Below are 19,487 nucleotides of genomic sequence, written 5' to 3' on the forward strand. Positions count from 1 at the left end.
CATTTGTCAATAATTTTAGAAAAACACATTATTTTGTGCCCAGACATTTTTCTCCTTTGTCAGCCCAGCACATTTTTCTGTGTGTTACGGGTGCTAATAATGATTTTTGTGTTCAGTTTGATAAACAGTGGCTCAACTGCCATGGGACAGAAAAACATTCTACACTTTACTTTAAAAGCCCTCTGCTTTCTGGGGAACATTGTGGCTTAGGGGGTCTTTAGGGAACTTTCAAGTCTGTAATGAGCTTTACAGCTCTGCAAAGGGAATAAAGGAAAATTGTCTCAGTCAGGAAAGCTGTGCTGGGGTAGCTTGATCAAGGCAGGGAAAGGGTTACACAGCTAGGCTGTTACTTGCAGCCAGTGATGGCTGGATTCAAGTTGCACAACCTTTTTCCTTGGCTTTCAGTACTCTGCCTTCATGCATTAATCACATATCATGCAAGGGATATTTTTAGCCTTCTAACACTGTACATTAGAGGTTGCTATGCTCTCCGCATACGGTCCTGCTGCCCTTGTCTGTGCTCTGCATTTGCTCTCTGCATGCACTCTATTATTACCTCTAGAGCCCTTTCTGAAAAGACATATTATAAAGACAGGCATGCCAGCATTAATGGGATAGAAATCCAATACAATAGCTGCTATGGATTGTCATTATAAACTGTAGAAGTCCAGCCACATCTGCTTATGGTAAGTTAAAAAGCACAGCTGATTCCTTGCCTCAACTTTACTGTATTTTTCTTTTACCTGAATTTCTTCCTTGATGGTTAAGTGTGTTAAAGTGATTCAATTAATAAATGAAGACATTAGGCAATCATTTTCTGGCTTCACTGTTGCGCTGGCATTGCTAGTCTGTAATGGGAAGATTAATGTGATGCGCTGATGTATGGTAATGTGCTGTAGTACATTCCCTAGCATTACCTCTATTCATCAGGGAGCTTCAGTAGGGGGAGGCATTTGTTATTGGCTGGCTCTGGTCCTCAAGGATAACAATCCTGCTCTTTTGATTGGTCAGCCCACTGCTGCAAGATTCTAACCATCTTATTTTGATCATAAATATGAAGGCATGCTAGACTGTGCAGGAGTGTAGTGTTCAGGCACAGCTACACTCCTCTCCTCCTCTCCTCCAGGACTGACAAGGCTGCTTTTCCCAAGCCCTGAGCAAGACAGGGGAAGAGGCAGAAAGTTGTGATGCTTTTCTTTACTCAGTGTTTTGGGGCTGTGTTAGATCTGATCCACCTAAGATTTCAGCATTATCAAGCCAAGAGAGTCTTCTCCTCAGCTGGGCAGCTGGTCTGTGTGGTGAACCCTACACAAAACTCAAAGGTGAGTTAACACAGAAGCTGAAGCAGATGGAAGGGAAAGACATTGCTGTTTTCAGAGCTCCATTCCTGCTTCCCAGACTGCAGGCTCCCCCTTCTCTCGTGTTTCTCTGGGCTGTACTATTGATTCATAGCTCCTTTCTCTGCCTGTCTTGCTTCTCTTGCCGTTATGTAAGATGTGATTTTCAAAGCGTTCATAATAGGATTTATCATCACTTAATTTGCATGGAAAATACAGCTGGAGGGCAAATGTTGTAATCTGGAGAAGCAGTTGCGTTAAGTTTTCTCGATGTGATGGCGAACTGAGGATGTATTTACCTAGCTAGTGTGCATGTATATATGTATGCAGCGACCTTGTCATGCATCTGTTCTGTGCAGGCTGTTTATTAAGGTCATCATCACTGTATTGTGTTCTAATGAGAAGTCCTGATGAATGAGGATTCCATGGTGCTGGTGTGTGTGTTGTACTACAGAACTCTAGATCGTGTTCCTGGAATAAACCGTCTTCTGTGGATATCAATGCATGGTGCCAATATATAGCTATTTGTATATGGAGTGATGTGATACACCGATCTCTATCACGATCTCTCGGTGATTTATGTTAACTGGTCCTGTTGCCTTTAGCAACCAAGCTGCTACATTTATTTTCAGTGCAAAGTATGGAGATTGAGGTAGGATTCACACTTATCAGTGTAGAAACATAGAAACAGCAAACATTTTTTTTGTTAGCAAATTTTCTATACATTATGTGCAATCGTTCGCATTTTGTGCGCATTCTTTCAGAGTAGCTAATAAAAGTTGATAAGTATTTGCACATGGTGTGCAAATTTATGCTGCAAGATTCTTTCGTGGATGCGAAAACCAAGCGCAATTTCACAATTTTTAACATAAGTGCAAATCTCCATTGATTCAATTGTATGTGCAGCGGACATGTTTGTGCAAACTTGCAAACTGTACACGATTTTTGATTGATAAGTGTGGACACTGCCTAAGTGATGACACCTGGATGGATGCTGTAGGACTATAGCTGTATTCTGTATGTTCTGTATCACACTTTTCATATATACAACACAGAACCATAATGACAATCATGATCCCCTATATGCAGAAATTGTGGTGGACATCCAGCCTAATGAATACTCTATTGGTCTCTGGAAAGAGTTGCCTGTGAATGGTAGTGCGTGTCGTGCTGTTGCTGTCCAGGGAGGGTGGTGCTGAAACATGAGCCGTACCTGTACGGAGGGAGCCTGCTGTGCCTCCACGCTCATTCCTCCACTGATCACAGCGCAAGCAGCTGTTTACATCCTACCTGCGTGTAGTTGCTGTGTGTAAGCTGTGTTGTGATTAATGGTCTGTATATAGCTGTTGTCAGGAATACAGTGAGCTGTAGATTGATCACCTTATTGCTGCAGCAAGGGACCTGTGAAGCAAGTGCTGAGACATAATCAGAGACATGGCAAGGAGTAGGTCAGAGATGTATAATTGTTATCTTGAAGTTCCACATTTAGCAACTGAAAGTCAACTATAAATAGATGACTGGAACCCTCTTTGGTACAGATGTGAACTGCATCTCTTTTGTACGTGTGTATAATAACAATGATGTGCATGTTGCTATGCATTTGTAGATGAATGTTGGCCATTTCTATTGGGCTGCGTGAAGGACTTTTCATATCATATTAAACCTATGCAGAATGTCACAGAAAGGTGTTAGGCATTGATAAATGTCACAGCTATTTCACTCACACTCACTGGTGTGAAGAATAGAGCCTGTATGCAAAAACAGGCATACATCAATTGAATATAGTAATAAAATGTATAGGAGTATTACTACTAATTAAGGTGAGGTGGTCTATAGGATACTGATATAATGAAGTATTAATCTATCCCAAAAGCAAACAGTAGCATTGCAAGTTCTGCAGCTCTCTAGTAGCAATAGTGACTGCCAAGTAGGTAGAGATGTAAACAAAGAGACAAGGAGTACAGCATGCTGCACTCTATTGGAGAGTGTGCAGTACTAACTGTAATTTTAAATGGGTAAATATGCTGCATTCAGCAGATCATAACTTTTTTTTTTCAAAGAATGGCAACGTTTTCTGTCTGTTTTACTATGTGCATGCAGATTTGGTGTACAGCACATTATACAGTGCTTTAGTTCTGATTGGCTGCAATCATGAATTGCGTGATTGTCCATTAACTATATAAATGTGAATGCAGCACACCTTAAGGATAATTAAAAATGTCTAGTCTCTCTGTTTATGTTTATCTTTAATAATGATATTTTCATTTTAGTTGAAGATTGTTAAATAAGAGATTTTTTTAGAGATGTAAATACTGCTTACCATTTACCCACAGGACAGCTAGATATCAATGTGATAGAAATCAACATGTTGCTTAAAGGAATACTGTAGGGGGGTCGGGGGAAAATGAGTTGAACTTACCCGTGGCTTGTAATGGTCCCCCGCAGACATCCTGTGCCCACGCAACCACTCACCGATGCTCCGGCCCCGCCTCTGGCTCACTTCTGGAATTTCCGACTTTAAAGTCAGAAAACCCCTGCGCCTGCGTTGCCGTGTCCTCGTTCCCGCTGATGTCACCAGGAGTGTATAGCACAAGCCCAGTATAGTCTGTGCCTGCGCAGTACGCTCCTGGTGACATCAAGGGAAGCGAGGACACGGCAACGCAGGCGCAGGGGTTTTCTGACTTTAAAGTCAGAAATTACAGAAGTGAACCGGAGGTGGGGCCGGAGCATCAGTGAGTGGCTGCGCGGGCACAGGTTGCCTGTGGGGGACCATTAGAAACCCCGGGTAAGTTCAACTCATTTTCCCCCGACCCCCCTACAGTATCCCTTTAAAGGACAACTGACCCAAGAGGGATATATGGAGGCTGCCATATTTATTTCCATTTAAAGGGAACGTGATATTAACTAAATGTCAGGTTTTATACTTACCTGGGGCTTCCTCCAGCCCCCTTAAGGCCATTTGGTCCCTTTCTGTCTCCCTGGGCCACTCCTGTCCCCCACAGGACAGTCCGGTACTCTGCCCAAGTCACGCTTTGTCACACGTGCACTTCCTTGGCCACTCCTCCATTGTGCTCCTTTGGCCAGAGGAGTGGCCCGGGGAGATGGTGAGGGACTGAGCAGCCTCAAGGGAGGAAGCCCCAGGTAAATATAAAGCCTGACATTTAGTTCATCTCAGGGCACCTTTACACAATGCACATTTCCTGGTTGTCCTGCTGAGCCTTTCTCTAATACTTTTAAGGTGGCCATTACCAATGCAATCTCGCGGATGGTCGATTGTTACTGATCTCCACAGTAATCAATCAGATATGATCGGTTGTGCCCATTAACGGGCAAAAATTTTCTAGTGAATACAATCAGATTGATGGGACCAATCGATTGTCTGCAGGATTGTATCGTTAATGGCCACCTTTAGTCCTAGACCCTGAACAAGCATGCAGATTAGATGCTTCACTTCCATTTACTGCATTTGCCGCATGCTTGTTTCAGGTGTGTGGCTCAGACACTACTGCAGCCTACAAAATCAGTAGGGCTTCCTGGGAACTGGTATTGTTTAAAAAGGAAATAAATATGGCAGCCTCTTAAGGCATTTGTCCTTTCATGTCTAATATACACTGTAAATATTGGCATAAAGTATATTCAGATATAATTACAGAGAAATAATAAACCAATTGAGCCATTTATTTTAAAATAATTACTTTTGTCCAGTAAAAGCATTATTTACTATGTTTCCTGTACATTTAATACCCCATACTTCCTAGTCTAGCCTACTACAAAAGTGCTAACAAGAAAAAGCGTATAATCACTCATGGAGGACCAATTAAAAACACCAGCTTTCATCTGCTTTGCGTGTGTGACACAAGTGAAATGGGAATAAATTGAGTTAGGTTTCCATGGAATACTATTTGTCATTGCAGTTTTCCAGTGTGTTCATTTATATGCCTAGTTTTCTATATGTTCTAACTGTGGGTAATAGCTTGATCAAGAAATGATGATGAATAATACCAGAGGTAATTTAGTGCCTGAATCTGGCAGCAACCGCCCACAACCCATTGCTACTCTATTGCTGTGTGACTTACAATGCATTTCTGGTGACTTATTAATACCTGTGGCCTCTATACTCAGCTTTGCAAACTTCAGTGATGTGTTGACAGCTGGAATGAAGTGTTTCCATAAGCAATGTGGGTCACTTGGGCCCTGAATACATGAAGCCGCATTTGTGGACTTCTTAACTTATCTTTATTAAACCTTTAAGGATCTTGTAAGCACAAAACTATTATAAACATGGTAAAAGAAGTACTATAAACTTTAGTCAGTAAGAACTTTTCTAAGTGACTTCTGCTTGCTGTGTGCTGAAAAGCTAATGTATACATATGGTTAGCAATACTGTACTTAGGGAGAGGTAGCTCATGAAATACATTCTGTACATTAGAGCCATGGTGACTTTCTCCAGCCACTCCTAGGTGAAGGAATACCTGCAGTCTGATGTGGAATAGCTTTTATTGGCATTGCTTTAGGTTGTCTTCAGTATACAATGGAATAAAGGGATGCCTCAATACTGTTCCTACATGACATTATTTTGATGCTGTGTACCTGTTTGATTCCAATTCACCACATTGTGTTGAGTGTTGTGATATTCTGTTTGTTTTGCTAGGTTTAGCATGCATCAATTCAGTCTAGTAGTTAGTGCAGCTATAAGGGCCACTACAACAAGTAACTGCTGTAAAAGGAAAAACACAAATATATATATATATATATGTCCTTCTAACAAAATTAGCATATTGTGATAAGGTTCATTATTTTCTGTAATGTACTGGTAAACAATAGACTTTCATATATTTTAGATTTATTTCACACAACTGAAGTAGTTCAAGCCTTTTATTGTTCTAATATTAATGATTTTGGCATACAGCTCATGAAAACTCAAAATTCCTATCTCAAAAAAATAGCATATCATGAAAAGGTTCTCTAAATGAGCTATTAACCTAATCATCTGAATCAACTAATTAACTCTAAACACCTGCATAAGATTCCTGAGGCTTTTAAAAACTCCCAGCCTGGTTCATTACTCAAAACCACAATCATGGGTAAGACTGCCGACCTGACTGCTGTCCAGAAGGCCATCATTGACACCCTCAAGCAAGAAGGTAAGACACAGAAAGAAATTTCTGAACGAATAGGCTGTTCCCAGAGTGGGAAGTCTGTGGGGAGGAAAAAGTGTGGCAGAAAACGCTGCACAACGAGAAGAGGTGACCGGACCCTGAAGAAGATTGTGGAGAAGGACCGATTCCAGACCTTGGTAGACCTGCGGAAGCAGTGGACTGAGTCTGGAGTAGAAACATCCAGAGCCACCGTGTACAGGCGTGTGCAGGAAATGGGTTACAGGTGCCGCATTCCCCAGGTCAAGCCGGTTTTGAACCAGAAACTGCGGCAGAAGCGTCTGACCTGGGCTACAGAGAAGCAGCACTGGACTGTTGCTCAGTGGTCCAAAGTACTTTTTTCGGATGAAAGCAACTTTTGCATGTCATTCGGAAATCAAGGTGCCAGAGTCTGGAGGAAGACTGGGGAGAGGGAAATGCCAAAATGCCTGAAGTCCAGTGTCAAGTACCCACAGTCAGTGATGGTCTGGGGTGCCATGTCAGCTGCTGGTGTTGGTCCACTGTGTTTTATCAAGGGCAGGGTCAATGCAGCTAGCTATCAGGAGATTTTGGAGCACTTCATGCTTCCATCTGCTGAAAAGCTTTATGGAGATGAAGATTTCATTTTTCAGCATGACCTGGCACCTGCTCACAGTGCCAAAACCACTGGTAAATGGTTTACGGAACATGGTATTACTGTGCTCAAATGGCCTGCCAACTCTCCTGACCTGAACCCCATAGAGAATCTGTGGGATTTTGTGAAGAGAAAGTGGAGAGACGCAAGAACCAACACTCTGGATGAGCTTAAGGCCGCTATCGAACCATCCTGGGGCTCCATAACACCTGAGCAGTGCCACAGGCTGATTGCCTCCATGCCACGCTGCATTGAAGCAGTCATTTCTGCAAAAGGATTACCGACCAAGTATTGAGTGCATAACTGAACATAATTATTTGAAGGTTGACTTTTTTGTAAAAACACTTTTCTTTTATTGGTCGGATGAAATATGCTTTTTTTTTGAGATAGGAATTTTGGGTTTTCATGAGCTGTATGCCAAAATCATCAATATTAAAACAATAAAAGGCTTGAACTACTTCAGTTGTGTGTAATGAATCTAAAATATATGAAAGTCTAATGTTAATCAGTACATTACAGAAAATAATGAACTTTATCACAATATGCTATTTTTTTGAGAAGGACCTGTATGTATGTATGTATATATATATATATATATATGTATATATATATATATATATATATATATATATATATATATATACATACATATATATATATATATATATATATATATATATATATATATATATATATATACATACATACATACATATATATATATATATATATATATATATATATATATATATACACACACACAGGGGCGTACCTAGAAATCCCTAGAAATTTGGGGGGCAGGGGGGGGTCACAGCATAAGAGGAGAGTGTGGCAGATCGGTGTGGTGGGGGGAAATTCCCCCCCCTCTCCCTCACCTCGGGCTCTCCTCTCAGCGCTCCCCCTCCTGAAATCATTGGTGGCAGCGGGCAGGCAGCAGCAGCAGCAGCGGTGGCGGCAGGATGATACATTACCTCCTTCTCGCTGGAGGACTTCTGTTCTCTAAGAGCAACTTCCTGTTTACACAGAAGCTCTTAGAACGGAAGTCCTCCAGCGAGAAGGAGGTAATGTATCATCCTGCAGCCACCGCTGCTGCTGCCTGCCCGCTGCCACCAATGATTTCAGGAGGGGGAGCGCTGAGAGGAGAGCCCGAGGTGAGGGAGGGGGGGGGGGTAATTTTCCCCCTCCACACCGATCTGCCACACTTTCCTCTTATGCTGCAACCCCTCCTGCCCCCAAAAGTCCCCGAGCCGGGCCCTAGGGGGGCCCCGGGCCCCCCCGCGACGGCAGGGGTCGCATCCCCTATTGGTACGCCAGTGTATATGTATATATATATATATATATATATATATATATATATATATATATATATATATATATATATATATTTATATTTACATATGTATATCATTTGTCCAAGAGTAAACTGCACTGTAAATGTTTTTTTTTTCCTATGTAGCTGTTACTTATAAGAAAAAGGAGATTTTGGGGGGAGCTTCCAGTTATCAAATATATCAAAAACCCTTTATTTCATATATATAAATAACACGCACAATGATTCCAAAATTCCCACCCCTTAAAAACAAAGACAGCTGTTGCTGAAATGAGGATTTGAGCCAAATTGTGCACTCCTAATTTGTCTGTTTTACCGGTATTTTAATCTTCAGGGCCCTTAATTCCCAGAGTAGTAGATCTTCCTCATATCAAGCATGAGTCAGGTGACAAAATACAGTTTTAATTCTCCTATACATTTCTCTTTGATCAAAAGATCCACCTCATATATTCATACACGCTCCTCATTACATGCGGGCTTCCAGTCATCCACATACCCGACTGAGCAAAGCAACTGGCTTTCGCCGGAACTCACGTGACCGTTGCCTTATATTTAGCGTGCTGTTTGCTGTGTCTCTTTCGCGGGCGGGTACTACCTGTACCGTATTCCCAGCATGCCCATCTCTCGCCAGTGTCAGGTCCATAGTCGGGGGGAGAGCGGAGGCGTAGCAAGGAGGTTAGTCACGTGACTCCAGCCTATGTGACGCGTTTCACCCGCAGCTCGGGTTTCCTCAGACGTGACGTCACAGGTCCTCCCCTTCCTCTTTATACTTTCGAGTGGGGATCTGTGACTATGAGTGAAAGGAACATATTAAATTAGGTTGGATTCATTATTGAGTAGCTGTTACTTATAGTAGGTGTTATTAATCTGATGACTTCAAACCTTTTTTCTGATTAGTTCTGGACTGGTACACTCAGGGGCGTAACTAGACTTTATAGGGCCATCTTGCAAAAATGAGAGCATGAGGCCCGCTTTGCCCCTTTGTCCTTTGTGAACCGGCGAATGGCAGCGGTGTTCTGCTGTTGAGCAGCCTCTGGAGGCAGGAAATAATTACACACGTCCTGCACATGGTTTTTGTGAGTGAATGTGGAGGTTTCTTTGCCATTTGGCTGCACTTGAGATTGGGGAGAGGGAAGTGGAGGGGCCCCCAAAGCCTCTGGGCCCCCCTGCGACGGCAGGGGTTGCAGGGGTGATTGCTATGCCCATGAGTACACTGACAGGGTACCTTTAAATGCACTTCCTGAATGGCACAGTCTAACTACCAGAATAATGTGCACATGATTAGGTAGACCCGGCAGCAGTTTTGTATAAGTCATTGCCAGTGAGAGCTTTTGAAAGAATAAAGGAAACTTTGAGAATCCTCCATTAGAAGGGATTTGTCATAGTGGTCCCGTAAGGGCCTGTCCACATATGGGCATTAGCTAGCAATGCAGGTACACACAGCATCTGCATTGCTGGCCACTGCAGTGCTGATCCCATTTGATTGCATTGAATGGAACTGCACTGCTCAGCACACCAAAATGCATATAGCAGCACATTGCTGGAATGCACCACTACGCAGTGCATGAGTGAAAACATAACACAGTGCTGTCTATTCACTGTATGATGTCCTTGCAGATCACACTAGCATTGCATTGCTGAAATAAGCAACAGAACGCAGAAGTGTGGACAGGACCTAAAACATAACTGGACTTTTATCTTTTGACCTAGATCACTACCTAGAGTCGCCTGCTCTGATAACTAGAAATGTATGATAAATTATTGATTTTGTTCCACTCATGTAATAAGAGAACACCTAGCTGTGTATATATACCTGCCCTTTGTACACATCACATTGCTATCTGCTACTCTGACAACTTTCTGAAGCCTCTCATTGCCCCCTCCAAAACCACCCAAGACCCCCATGGTGGTCATTAATAATAATAATTAATATATCAGTGACCTGTGTGTGATATGATATCAGTACTCAGAGTGCTCTATACCATTCCTCTATGCTCCTCTCCTGCTTACTGGACATAGACAGTAATGGCAATGGACATGCATAAAGTAATGTTCAAACCTGGTTTACAGATCACAGATATGACAATAACTGTCGCACGCAGTAATGGACATTAGTGTGAGAAAGGTTTGAAGGGAGGAGGGAGAACTATGTATGGCTGTCACAATTGCAGGGAATTGTACTAAATGTAAGTACAAGCTGTTGTTCAAGCCACAGTTTTTGCATCATACAGCTGCCTGCTAGCATCCAGGCTGAACTAATACCCCTGCAGTAACATGGGGATACAGGGAGGAGAGTTTAGTCTCTGTCATCCAGAACCTTCAACCTACCATCCCCATGGACTATTTAATTGTCTTTTTATTTACAAAAACTGCATTATGTTTAATAAAACTTTAATTAATTTAAAGTAATGTTCTATTAACTGTGTTCTAAAATAGATCCCTGAGCAATAGGGAAGTATAGCAAATAAAGAAAGAAGTTTTAAATCAGGATGATACCATTTATTGGCTAACTAAAAATGAATAAAAATAAGCAAGCTTTCGGCCTTGCAGCCTTCGTTGGGCTTACATCCTGTTAGTTTGCAGGCTGGTGGTACAGACAGCTATATACATGCAACATCAAAAGGGAAAACAGATTTTTTTTTCAAGCATAAATACATGTCATTGAGATGCCTTATGTAAAACAGAACAGAAAGTGGACAAACTCTGCGCAAACTTATGAATGGACACAGGCAAACTATTAACGATACCAAATCTGAACTCCCAGTTGCTACACACTTTCGGTCCAACGGACACAGCATGTATGATCGTCGTGTCACTGCCCTGAAGGGTGGCTTCAAAACGTCAAATGATCGATTAATAGCAGAAACAAAATTTATAAATTGGTTCAAAGCTGTGGACAAGAGCTTGAATAAGGACAAAAACTTTTTATATTGGTATGAGGCTGATGATATTTAAAAACTCTTTCTCAGCCTATATAGCTGAACTTGTGAACTCAGAATTTACGTTACCTCTGTGTCAGTCCAACTCCCAGGTCTGTGAGCAGGGAGTAAACAAGGATCCTTATCTCAAAATACAAATAGAGGAGCGCAAGATATAGGGTTAAATAATTTTTTATTTTTTATTTTACTTTATTTTGTTCCTAATTGGAACCAAATGTAAAAAGATATATAAAAAAAATATATATATGCACGTACATACAACCACATAAGTCTACTAATATCTATATCTCCACACAATCAAGAGCGCACACCACAAAGGGGATGAATAGCGATCCACCATACATTCATTCAATCAATCACATCCATATTCATACCAAGCCCTCTGATGACCCTTTGGGGATTTAGAAAAAATGTGAAAAAAATATATATATAAAAATTATAAAAAATATATGCACATATATATATATGAAAGCGATTACAATTTCCAGGATATAAAAAGCAATAAAACTCGTTCCAATGAAACGGTACTCAAAAGATTTTCCTCCACATGCATAAGGACCTTGTCCTCTCGTATATCCGTGGCAGTATCACCTCTATGTCAGGATGGAGTCCTTTCCACAGAATCAGACCTCACACCAGAACTTTTGAGGGCGCAGTTCCTATGCTTGGAAGCTCTTCACAACTAGTTAGCCAATTACTCACGTATCCCCAGAAAGAATCAGTCCCTCACGACCGGAATTTGTCCACACGGGGGTCCGTTTCTGTGTTGCAGCGGCTACTGACTCACCCACGCTGCCCGTAGTGTAAGCAGCCGTGTTGCGAGCTTCCGCGTGTCGGCTGGTTGAGGTGTCTGACGTCACTTCCGTGCGTCCCAGCTGCTTCCACTTCCTATAGTCCTGCGTTCCAGCTGCCTGTGTCACACACAATGTAGCTCTTCTCCACGTTAAGTTCTCCACACACCGCTATGGCATGAAGCTGTAGTTACAGGATCCCAGGCAGCAAGATTCCAATTGATTAAAGGGGCGCCCCACTCAATCAAAAATCTTTTATTTCATATATATAAATAACACGCACAATGTTTCCAAAATTCCTACCCCTTAAAAACAAAGACAGCTGTTGCTGAAATGAGGATTTGAGCCAAATTGTGCACTCCTAATTTGTCTGTTTTACCGGTATTTTAATCTTCAGGGCCCTTAATTCCCAGAGTAGTAGATCTTCCTCATATCAAGCATGAGTCAGGTGACAAAATACAGTTTTAATTCTCCTATACATTTCTCTTTGATCAAAAGATCCACCTCATATATTCATACACGCTCCTCATTACATGCGGGCTTCCAGTCATCCACATACCCGACTGAGCAAAGCAACTGGCTTTCGCCGGAACTCACGTGACCGTTGCCTTATATTTAGCGTGCTGTTTGCTGTGTCTCTTTCGCGGGCGGGTACTACCTGTACCGTATTCCCAGCATGCCCATCTCTCGCCAGTGTCAGGTCCATAGTCGGGGGGAGAGCGGAAGCGTAGCAAGGAGGTTAGTCACGTGACTCCAGCCTATGTGACGCGTTTCACCCGCAGCTCGGGTTTCCTCAGACGTGACGTCACAGGTCCTCCCCTTCCTCTTTATACTTTCGAGTGGGGATCTGTGACTATGAGTGAAAGGAACATATTAAATTAGGTTGGATTCATTATTGAGTAGCTGTTACTTATAGTAGGTGTTATTAATCTGATGACTTCAAACCTTTTTTCTGATTAGTTCTGGACTGGTACACTCAGGGGCGTAACTAGACTTTATAGGGCCACCTTGCAAAAATGAGAGCATGAGGCCCGCTTTGCCCCTTTGTCCTTTGTGAACCGGCGAATGGCAGCGGTGTTCTGCTGTTGAGCAGCCTCTGGAGGCAGGAAATAATTACACACGTCCTGCACATGGTTTTTGTGAGTGAATGTGGAGGTTTCTTTGCCATTTGGCTGCACTTGAGATTGGGGAGAGGGAAGTGGAGGGGCCCCCAAAGCCTCTGGGCCCCCCTGCGACGGCAGGGGTTGCAGGGGTGATTGCTATGCCCATGAGTACACTGACAGGGTACCTTTAAATGCACTTCCTGAATGGCACAGTCTAACTACCAGAATAATGTGCACATGATTAGGTAGACCCGGCAGCAGTTTTGTATAAGTCATTGCCAGTGAGAGCTTTTGAAAGAATAAAGGAAACTTTGAGAATCCTCCATTAGAAGGGATTTGTCATAGTGGTCCCGTAAGGGCCTGTCCACATATGGGCATTAGCTAGCAATGCAGGTACACACAGCATCTGCATTGCTGGCCACTGCAGTGCTGATCCCATTTGATTGCATTGAATGGAACTGCACTGCTCAGCACACCAAAATGCATATAGCAGCACATTGCTGGAATGCACCACTACGCAGTGCATGAGTGAAAACATAACACAGTGCTGTCTATTCACTGTATGATGTCCTTGCAGATCACACTAGCATTGCATTGCTGAAATAAGCAACAGAACGCAGAAGTGTGGACAGGACCTAAAACATAACTGGACTTTCATCTTTTGACCTAGATGACTACCTAGAGTCGCCTGCTCTGATAACTAGAAATGTATGATAAATTATTGATTTTGTTCCACTCATGTAATAAGAGAACACCTAGCTGTGTATATATACCTGCCCTTTGTACACATCACATTGCTATCTGCTACTCTGACAACTTTCTGAAGCCTCTCATTGCCCCCTCCAAAACCACCCAAGACCCCCATGGTGGTCATTAATAATAATAATTAATATATCAGTGACCTGTGTGTGATATGATATCAGTACTCAGAGTGCTCTATACCATTCCTCTATGCTCCTCTCCTGCTTACTGGACATAGACAGTAATGGCAATGGACATGCATAAAGTAATGTTCAAACCTGGTTTACAGATCACAGATATGACAATAACTGTCGCACGCAGTAATGGACATTAGTGTGAGAAAGGTTTGAAGGGAGGAGGGAGAACTATGTATGGCTGTCACAATTGCAGGGAATTGTACTAAATGTAAGTACAAGCTGTTGTTCAAGCCACAGTTTTTGCATCATACAGCTGCCTGCTAGCATCCAGGCTGAACTAATACCCCTGCAGTAACATGGGGATACAGGGAGGAGAGTTTAGTCTCTGTCATCCAGAACCTTCAACCTACCATCCCCATGGACTATTTAATTGTCTTTTTATTTACAAAAACTGCATTATGTTTAATAAAACTTTAATTAATTTAAAGTAATGTTCTATTAACTGTGTTCTAAAATAGATCCCTGAGCAATAGGGAAGTATAGCAAATAAAGAAAGAAGTTTTAAATCAGGATGATACCATTTATTGGCTAACTAAAAATGAATAAAAATAAGCAAGCTTTCGGCCTTGCAGCCTTCGTTGGGCTTACATCCTGTTAGTTTGCAGGCTGGTGGTACAGACAGCTATATACATGCAACATCAAAAGGGAAAACAGATTTTTTTTTCAAGCATAAATACATGTCATTGAGATGCCTTATGTAAAACAGAACAGAAAGTGGACAAACTCTGCGCAAACTTATACTTTCGGTCCAACGGACACAGCATGTATGATCGTCGTGTCACTGCCCTGAAGGGTGGCTTCAAAACGTCAAATGATCGATTAATAGCAGAAACAAAATTTATAAATTGGTTCTAAGCTGTGGACAAGAGCTTGAATAAGGACAAAAACTTTTTATATTGGTATGAGGCTGATGATATTTAAAAACTCTTTCTCAGCCTATATAGCTGAACTTGTGAACTCAGAATTTACGTTACCTCTGTGTCAGTCCAACTCCCAGGTCTGTGAACAGGGAGTAAACAAGGATCCTTATCTCAGATAACAACCTCTCACCCCATTAAGATGTTCTGTTTTACATAAGGCATCCCAATAACATGTATATATGCTTGAAAAAAAATCTGTTTTCCCTTTTGATGTTGCATGTATATAGCTGTCTGTACCACCAGCCTGCAAACTAACAGTATGTAAGCCCGACGAAGGCTGCAAGGCCGAAAGCTTGCTTATTCTTATTCATTTTTAGTTAGCCAATAAATGTAACTTGATAAAGGGAGGGGGGACACCAAGAGCCCAATAGTTTGATATTGTATAGATGATAATTAATAATGAGTAATATAACAATTTAATACTCACAAACCAGGGTTACCATTAGGCAACCACTGTAAAGGCAGGTGGGGAGATTAACCTGACCCCACTCAGGATTAAAAGTCGCTCTCTGTAGATGGGAAGAAGATGGGTACAATCCTCCACCAAGGGTGGACTTAGCAATATGTAGAAGCTTTACAGAGGCGCCAATAGAATAAAAGTCACTTAAACGCGCTTAAAACCGATGGGGCAGTGGTGGGCCTATCCCATCCATGCAGACAAAGCAAACAAAGGAAGGACTGTGGCATCAACAGTCAAACAACAATTTATTTATACTCCACAGTAAAAATAGGCAACGCGTTTCACGGGCTCAATCCCGCTTCATCAGGCCAATTAAAAAGGAGCATACAGCTTATCAGCATCAAAACCACACTGAGCGCCTCTGTGAAGTTGCGAACAGCAACTTTACCATTCTTTTCTGAATACACCCCACTGTAAGCCATGTAACTACATACACTTTACAAATTTTCCTTCAAATGCATAGTCACAGGATCAGGTCTTTAACAATAAAGGGCATCTATGGTGCTTAACACAAATGTGCCACGTGGCGCATGCTAATATTGGACACTGCACTGTATTTTAAGAGCTGTCTAGATGAGTAACTTAAAGCAAATGGGAATCATTTAAAAAAAAACAGCCAGATACTTACCTAAGGAGAGGGAAGGCTCTGGGTCCTGTAGAGCCTTCCCTCTCCTCTCCCAGTGCCCTCGCTGCAGCGCTGGTTTGCCTGTTTGAATTCCCCACCACAGAGGACTTTAGAAGTCTTTGGAAGCTGAGTTCTCCCGAAAACAGACAGCTCCATACTGCACATGTGCAAGTGCACGAGAAAGGGTGCAGTATGGAGCGGCCCGGAGCTCCCGGGGCTCCCGAAGACTTCTGAAGCCTCCCTTCAGTGGCAGAGAGACTAGTATTCAACCAAATTGGTTGAATACTGCTACGGGGGAGCCAGCGCTGGAATGGGGACTTATACAGGAGCGGGAAGGCTCTCGGGACAGCTCTATAGGTCCCAGAGCCTTCCTTCTCCTTAAGTTTTCTGTGCAGGTCTTTGGCAATCACCACATAGTGGAGGCGATTGTCTTAGGCCTAGGGAAAGGATGAGACCAGGAGCACTTACGGTGTAGTATCGTTAGAACAAATGTATAAAAAAATATAATGTGGGTAGTTTATACTCACAAAGGTGGGTTCCACTAATGCAACCAATGACAATGCATGCAGAAAAACCAGTTTCCGCTCAGTATCCTAGAACCCGCTGGAACTGGGTGGCCGCTCTCCTCCTGTGGTCCTATACACTGATGGATGATTCTCAACAGTAGTACAGTGGCACCTCAAAGAGGTGATGGGTACGGAAGCAAGTTGGAGGCAGGGCCGGCCCGCCCATGAGGCGGGGTGAAACTTTTGCCTCAGGCGGCACTTCTGGGGGGGGAGGGGGGGGGGGGCGGCACCCGCCCATCCGTGGGTGTGGGGGGGCCGCCTGAGCTGGAGGGGATAGCGGGCAGGAAGGGGGTATTGGACCTAGCGGTGGGGAGGGGGGTCGGACCCCCCCTCCCTCGCCTGGGTCCCCCGTCCTCGGCTCCCCTCCAGCTTTAAAAAGTTACGTTGCTGCCTGCAGCTATTGTAAGAGGCAACGGGTGGGGATCACTTACCTCTTCTTCGTTCCAGCGTGCGCTCCACAGACGTCACTTCCTGCTACGCCGCCCAGTCCGACCCCCCTCCCCGCCGCTAGGCCCAATACCCCCTTCCTGCCCGCTATCCCCTCCAGCTCTGGCGGCCCCTCACACCCACGGCTTGGGGGGCGGCGATTTCTTCAAAGATTGCCTCAGGCGGCAAAAAGTCTAGGGCCGGGCCTGGTTGGAGGCATAGAATAAAGTGGCCGCGCTCACAGTTCATAACCTAACAGGAGTACGTAAATACAATATCACCGTCCCAAACAGTCCTTTGTCTCCACTCAGGGATCAGTAGATCGAAATCAAAGACACTCCAGGATCACGTATAAGTCCTCCAGGTGAACCATCACATTACGCATGAAAAAGAAAGACATTGAGGGAATCATAGTGCGATCAGCTAAATGACAGTTCCCCTCCACCAGCTGGGTGACAAAATCCTCCTCCACCGTGCTTCACTCCGTGCAGGGACACACTCCCCCAATGTGCCCGCACTCACCTAAATGGCCTCCACTATCTCCGGAGGTAGGATTCAATCGCAAGGGGGGGGGGGGGGGGGGGGGGAACATTAGCTCACACTAGTCCTTCAATCGCTATAACTAAAACAGCCTCACATAGCGTAAAACCATTTATTAAACATATAAAGGAATGGAATTGCACTTCACAAGCATTGGAGGTTTAGCGCTTTGTACAGATATGTCGGCGAGTCCCTCAATGTCTCTTTCTTTTTCATGCGTAATGTGATGGTTCACCTGGAGGACTTATACGTGATTCTGGAGTGTCTTTGATTTCGATCTACTGATCCCTGAGTGGAGACAAAGGACTGTTTGGGACGGTGATATTGTATTTACGTATTCCTGTTAGGTTATAAACTGTGAGCGCGGCCACTTTATTCTATGCCTCCAACCAGGCCCGGCCCTTGTGTTACCTGTCATTTGACTCTAGCAGTACTACCCTATGTGGAGATCATGTATATTAGAGGACACTACGGAGACAATCAAGCAATTTGTGGTCAATGCTTAAGATCCACCTGAGAGCTGAGGTGGTCTGCATCTGGTGAGCATATGAGACAAAGGGGACATGGTCCTATATAGCAGAGTGACACTATTCATCACAGTCACTTGGGCACTGGGGTGTTTTTTGAGTGAACAATATATTGAATGGTATCACCCTATGTGAAGTTTGTATTTTTTGTAGATTATTGTGGAGAGGGCAGCAGTAATTATTGCAACAGTAAAGCCACATTGCTTCCTCCAGAGCTAGAACTATTAGAACTAATAAATAGTATAGTAATGCATATCATGGAATAAAAGAACACAGCCAGATTAATACATAAAAATATAGAAGTATAGATGTATTATGTCTCATGTCAAAATGATCTGTCTTATGCTGGGTACACACTATGAGATGTTCTGGCAGATTTACTGTCAGATCGATTATTTCGAACATGTCTGATATCAGATCAAGTCGATTTCCTATTGAAGTGAACGGAAAATGGTCGGAAATCTATCAGAAATCAGTTCTGATAGATTTCCGACCATTTTCCGTTCACTTCAATAGGAAATCGATCGGAAAATGCTCGGAAATCAATCGGAAATCAGATTGGACATGTTGGAAATAATCGATCGGACAGTAAATCTGCCAGAACATCTCATAGTGTGTACCTAGCATAAATTCTTAAACATACATGTTAATGTTCTGTCAGAGGAAGCCAAGGGAGAGGCAGAGGTCATGGCATATGAGGAATGGTTTGAAATGTCAAGCCTTAGTCATAGAATAGTATTATTAATTACCTGAGTCTTTTATCCTCTACTACTCTTACATTTCTCCATGCTGTGCTCATGGCCTCAATTCACTAAGCTTTATCAAACACTTTATCAAACGTTTGATAATTTAACTCATGCGTAAAATAGAATTTTGAATTCACTAAGGTGTTATAGATTTATTGAACATTTTATCGATAAAACATTTGATAAATATATAACACCTTAGTGAATTCAAAATTAAATTTTACCCATGAGGTAAATTATCAAACGTTTGATAAAGTGTTTGATAAAGCTTAGTGAATTGAGGCCAATGTGTAAGCCAGGTTTACATTACCATACATAAGCACTCTGATGAGACCCTGTAGATCTTTTGTTTGAAAAGGAAGCAAATTAGTTCTATTTTCTAAAAGCTTTTTTAAATACATTTTGAATGGAGTGATTGGTCCTTTTTGGGGCGAGTCCTGTATGCTAGCCTACAAGCTGGTGACACATTC

At 42.8% G+C, this 19,487-nt stretch overlaps 1 protein-coding gene across 1 annotated transcript in view; it reads left to right on the forward strand.

The window, feature by feature from the left end:
* The first annotated feature begins 1,080 nt into the window (after positions 1 to 1,080).
* SIAH3 (siah E3 ubiquitin protein ligase family member 3) overlaps positions 1,081 to 19,487 on the forward strand; it is a 144,735-nt gene continuing 126,328 nt past the window's right edge. Inside the window, exon 1 of the mRNA XM_068267752.1 lies at positions 1,081 to 1,322. Within this exon, the coding sequence (XP_068123853.1) occupies positions 1,188 to 1,322 (135 nt within the window). The 5' untranslated portion in view covers positions 1,081 to 1,187. The remainder of the gene's footprint in view (positions 1,323 to 19,487) is intronic.

The sequence above is a fragment of the Hyperolius riggenbachi genome, chromosome 2 (assembly GCF_040937935.1).
Source record: "Hyperolius riggenbachi isolate aHypRig1 chromosome 2, aHypRig1.pri, whole genome shotgun sequence".
Classification (NCBI taxonomy): domain Eukaryota; kingdom Metazoa; phylum Chordata; class Amphibia; order Anura; family Hyperoliidae; genus Hyperolius; species Hyperolius riggenbachi.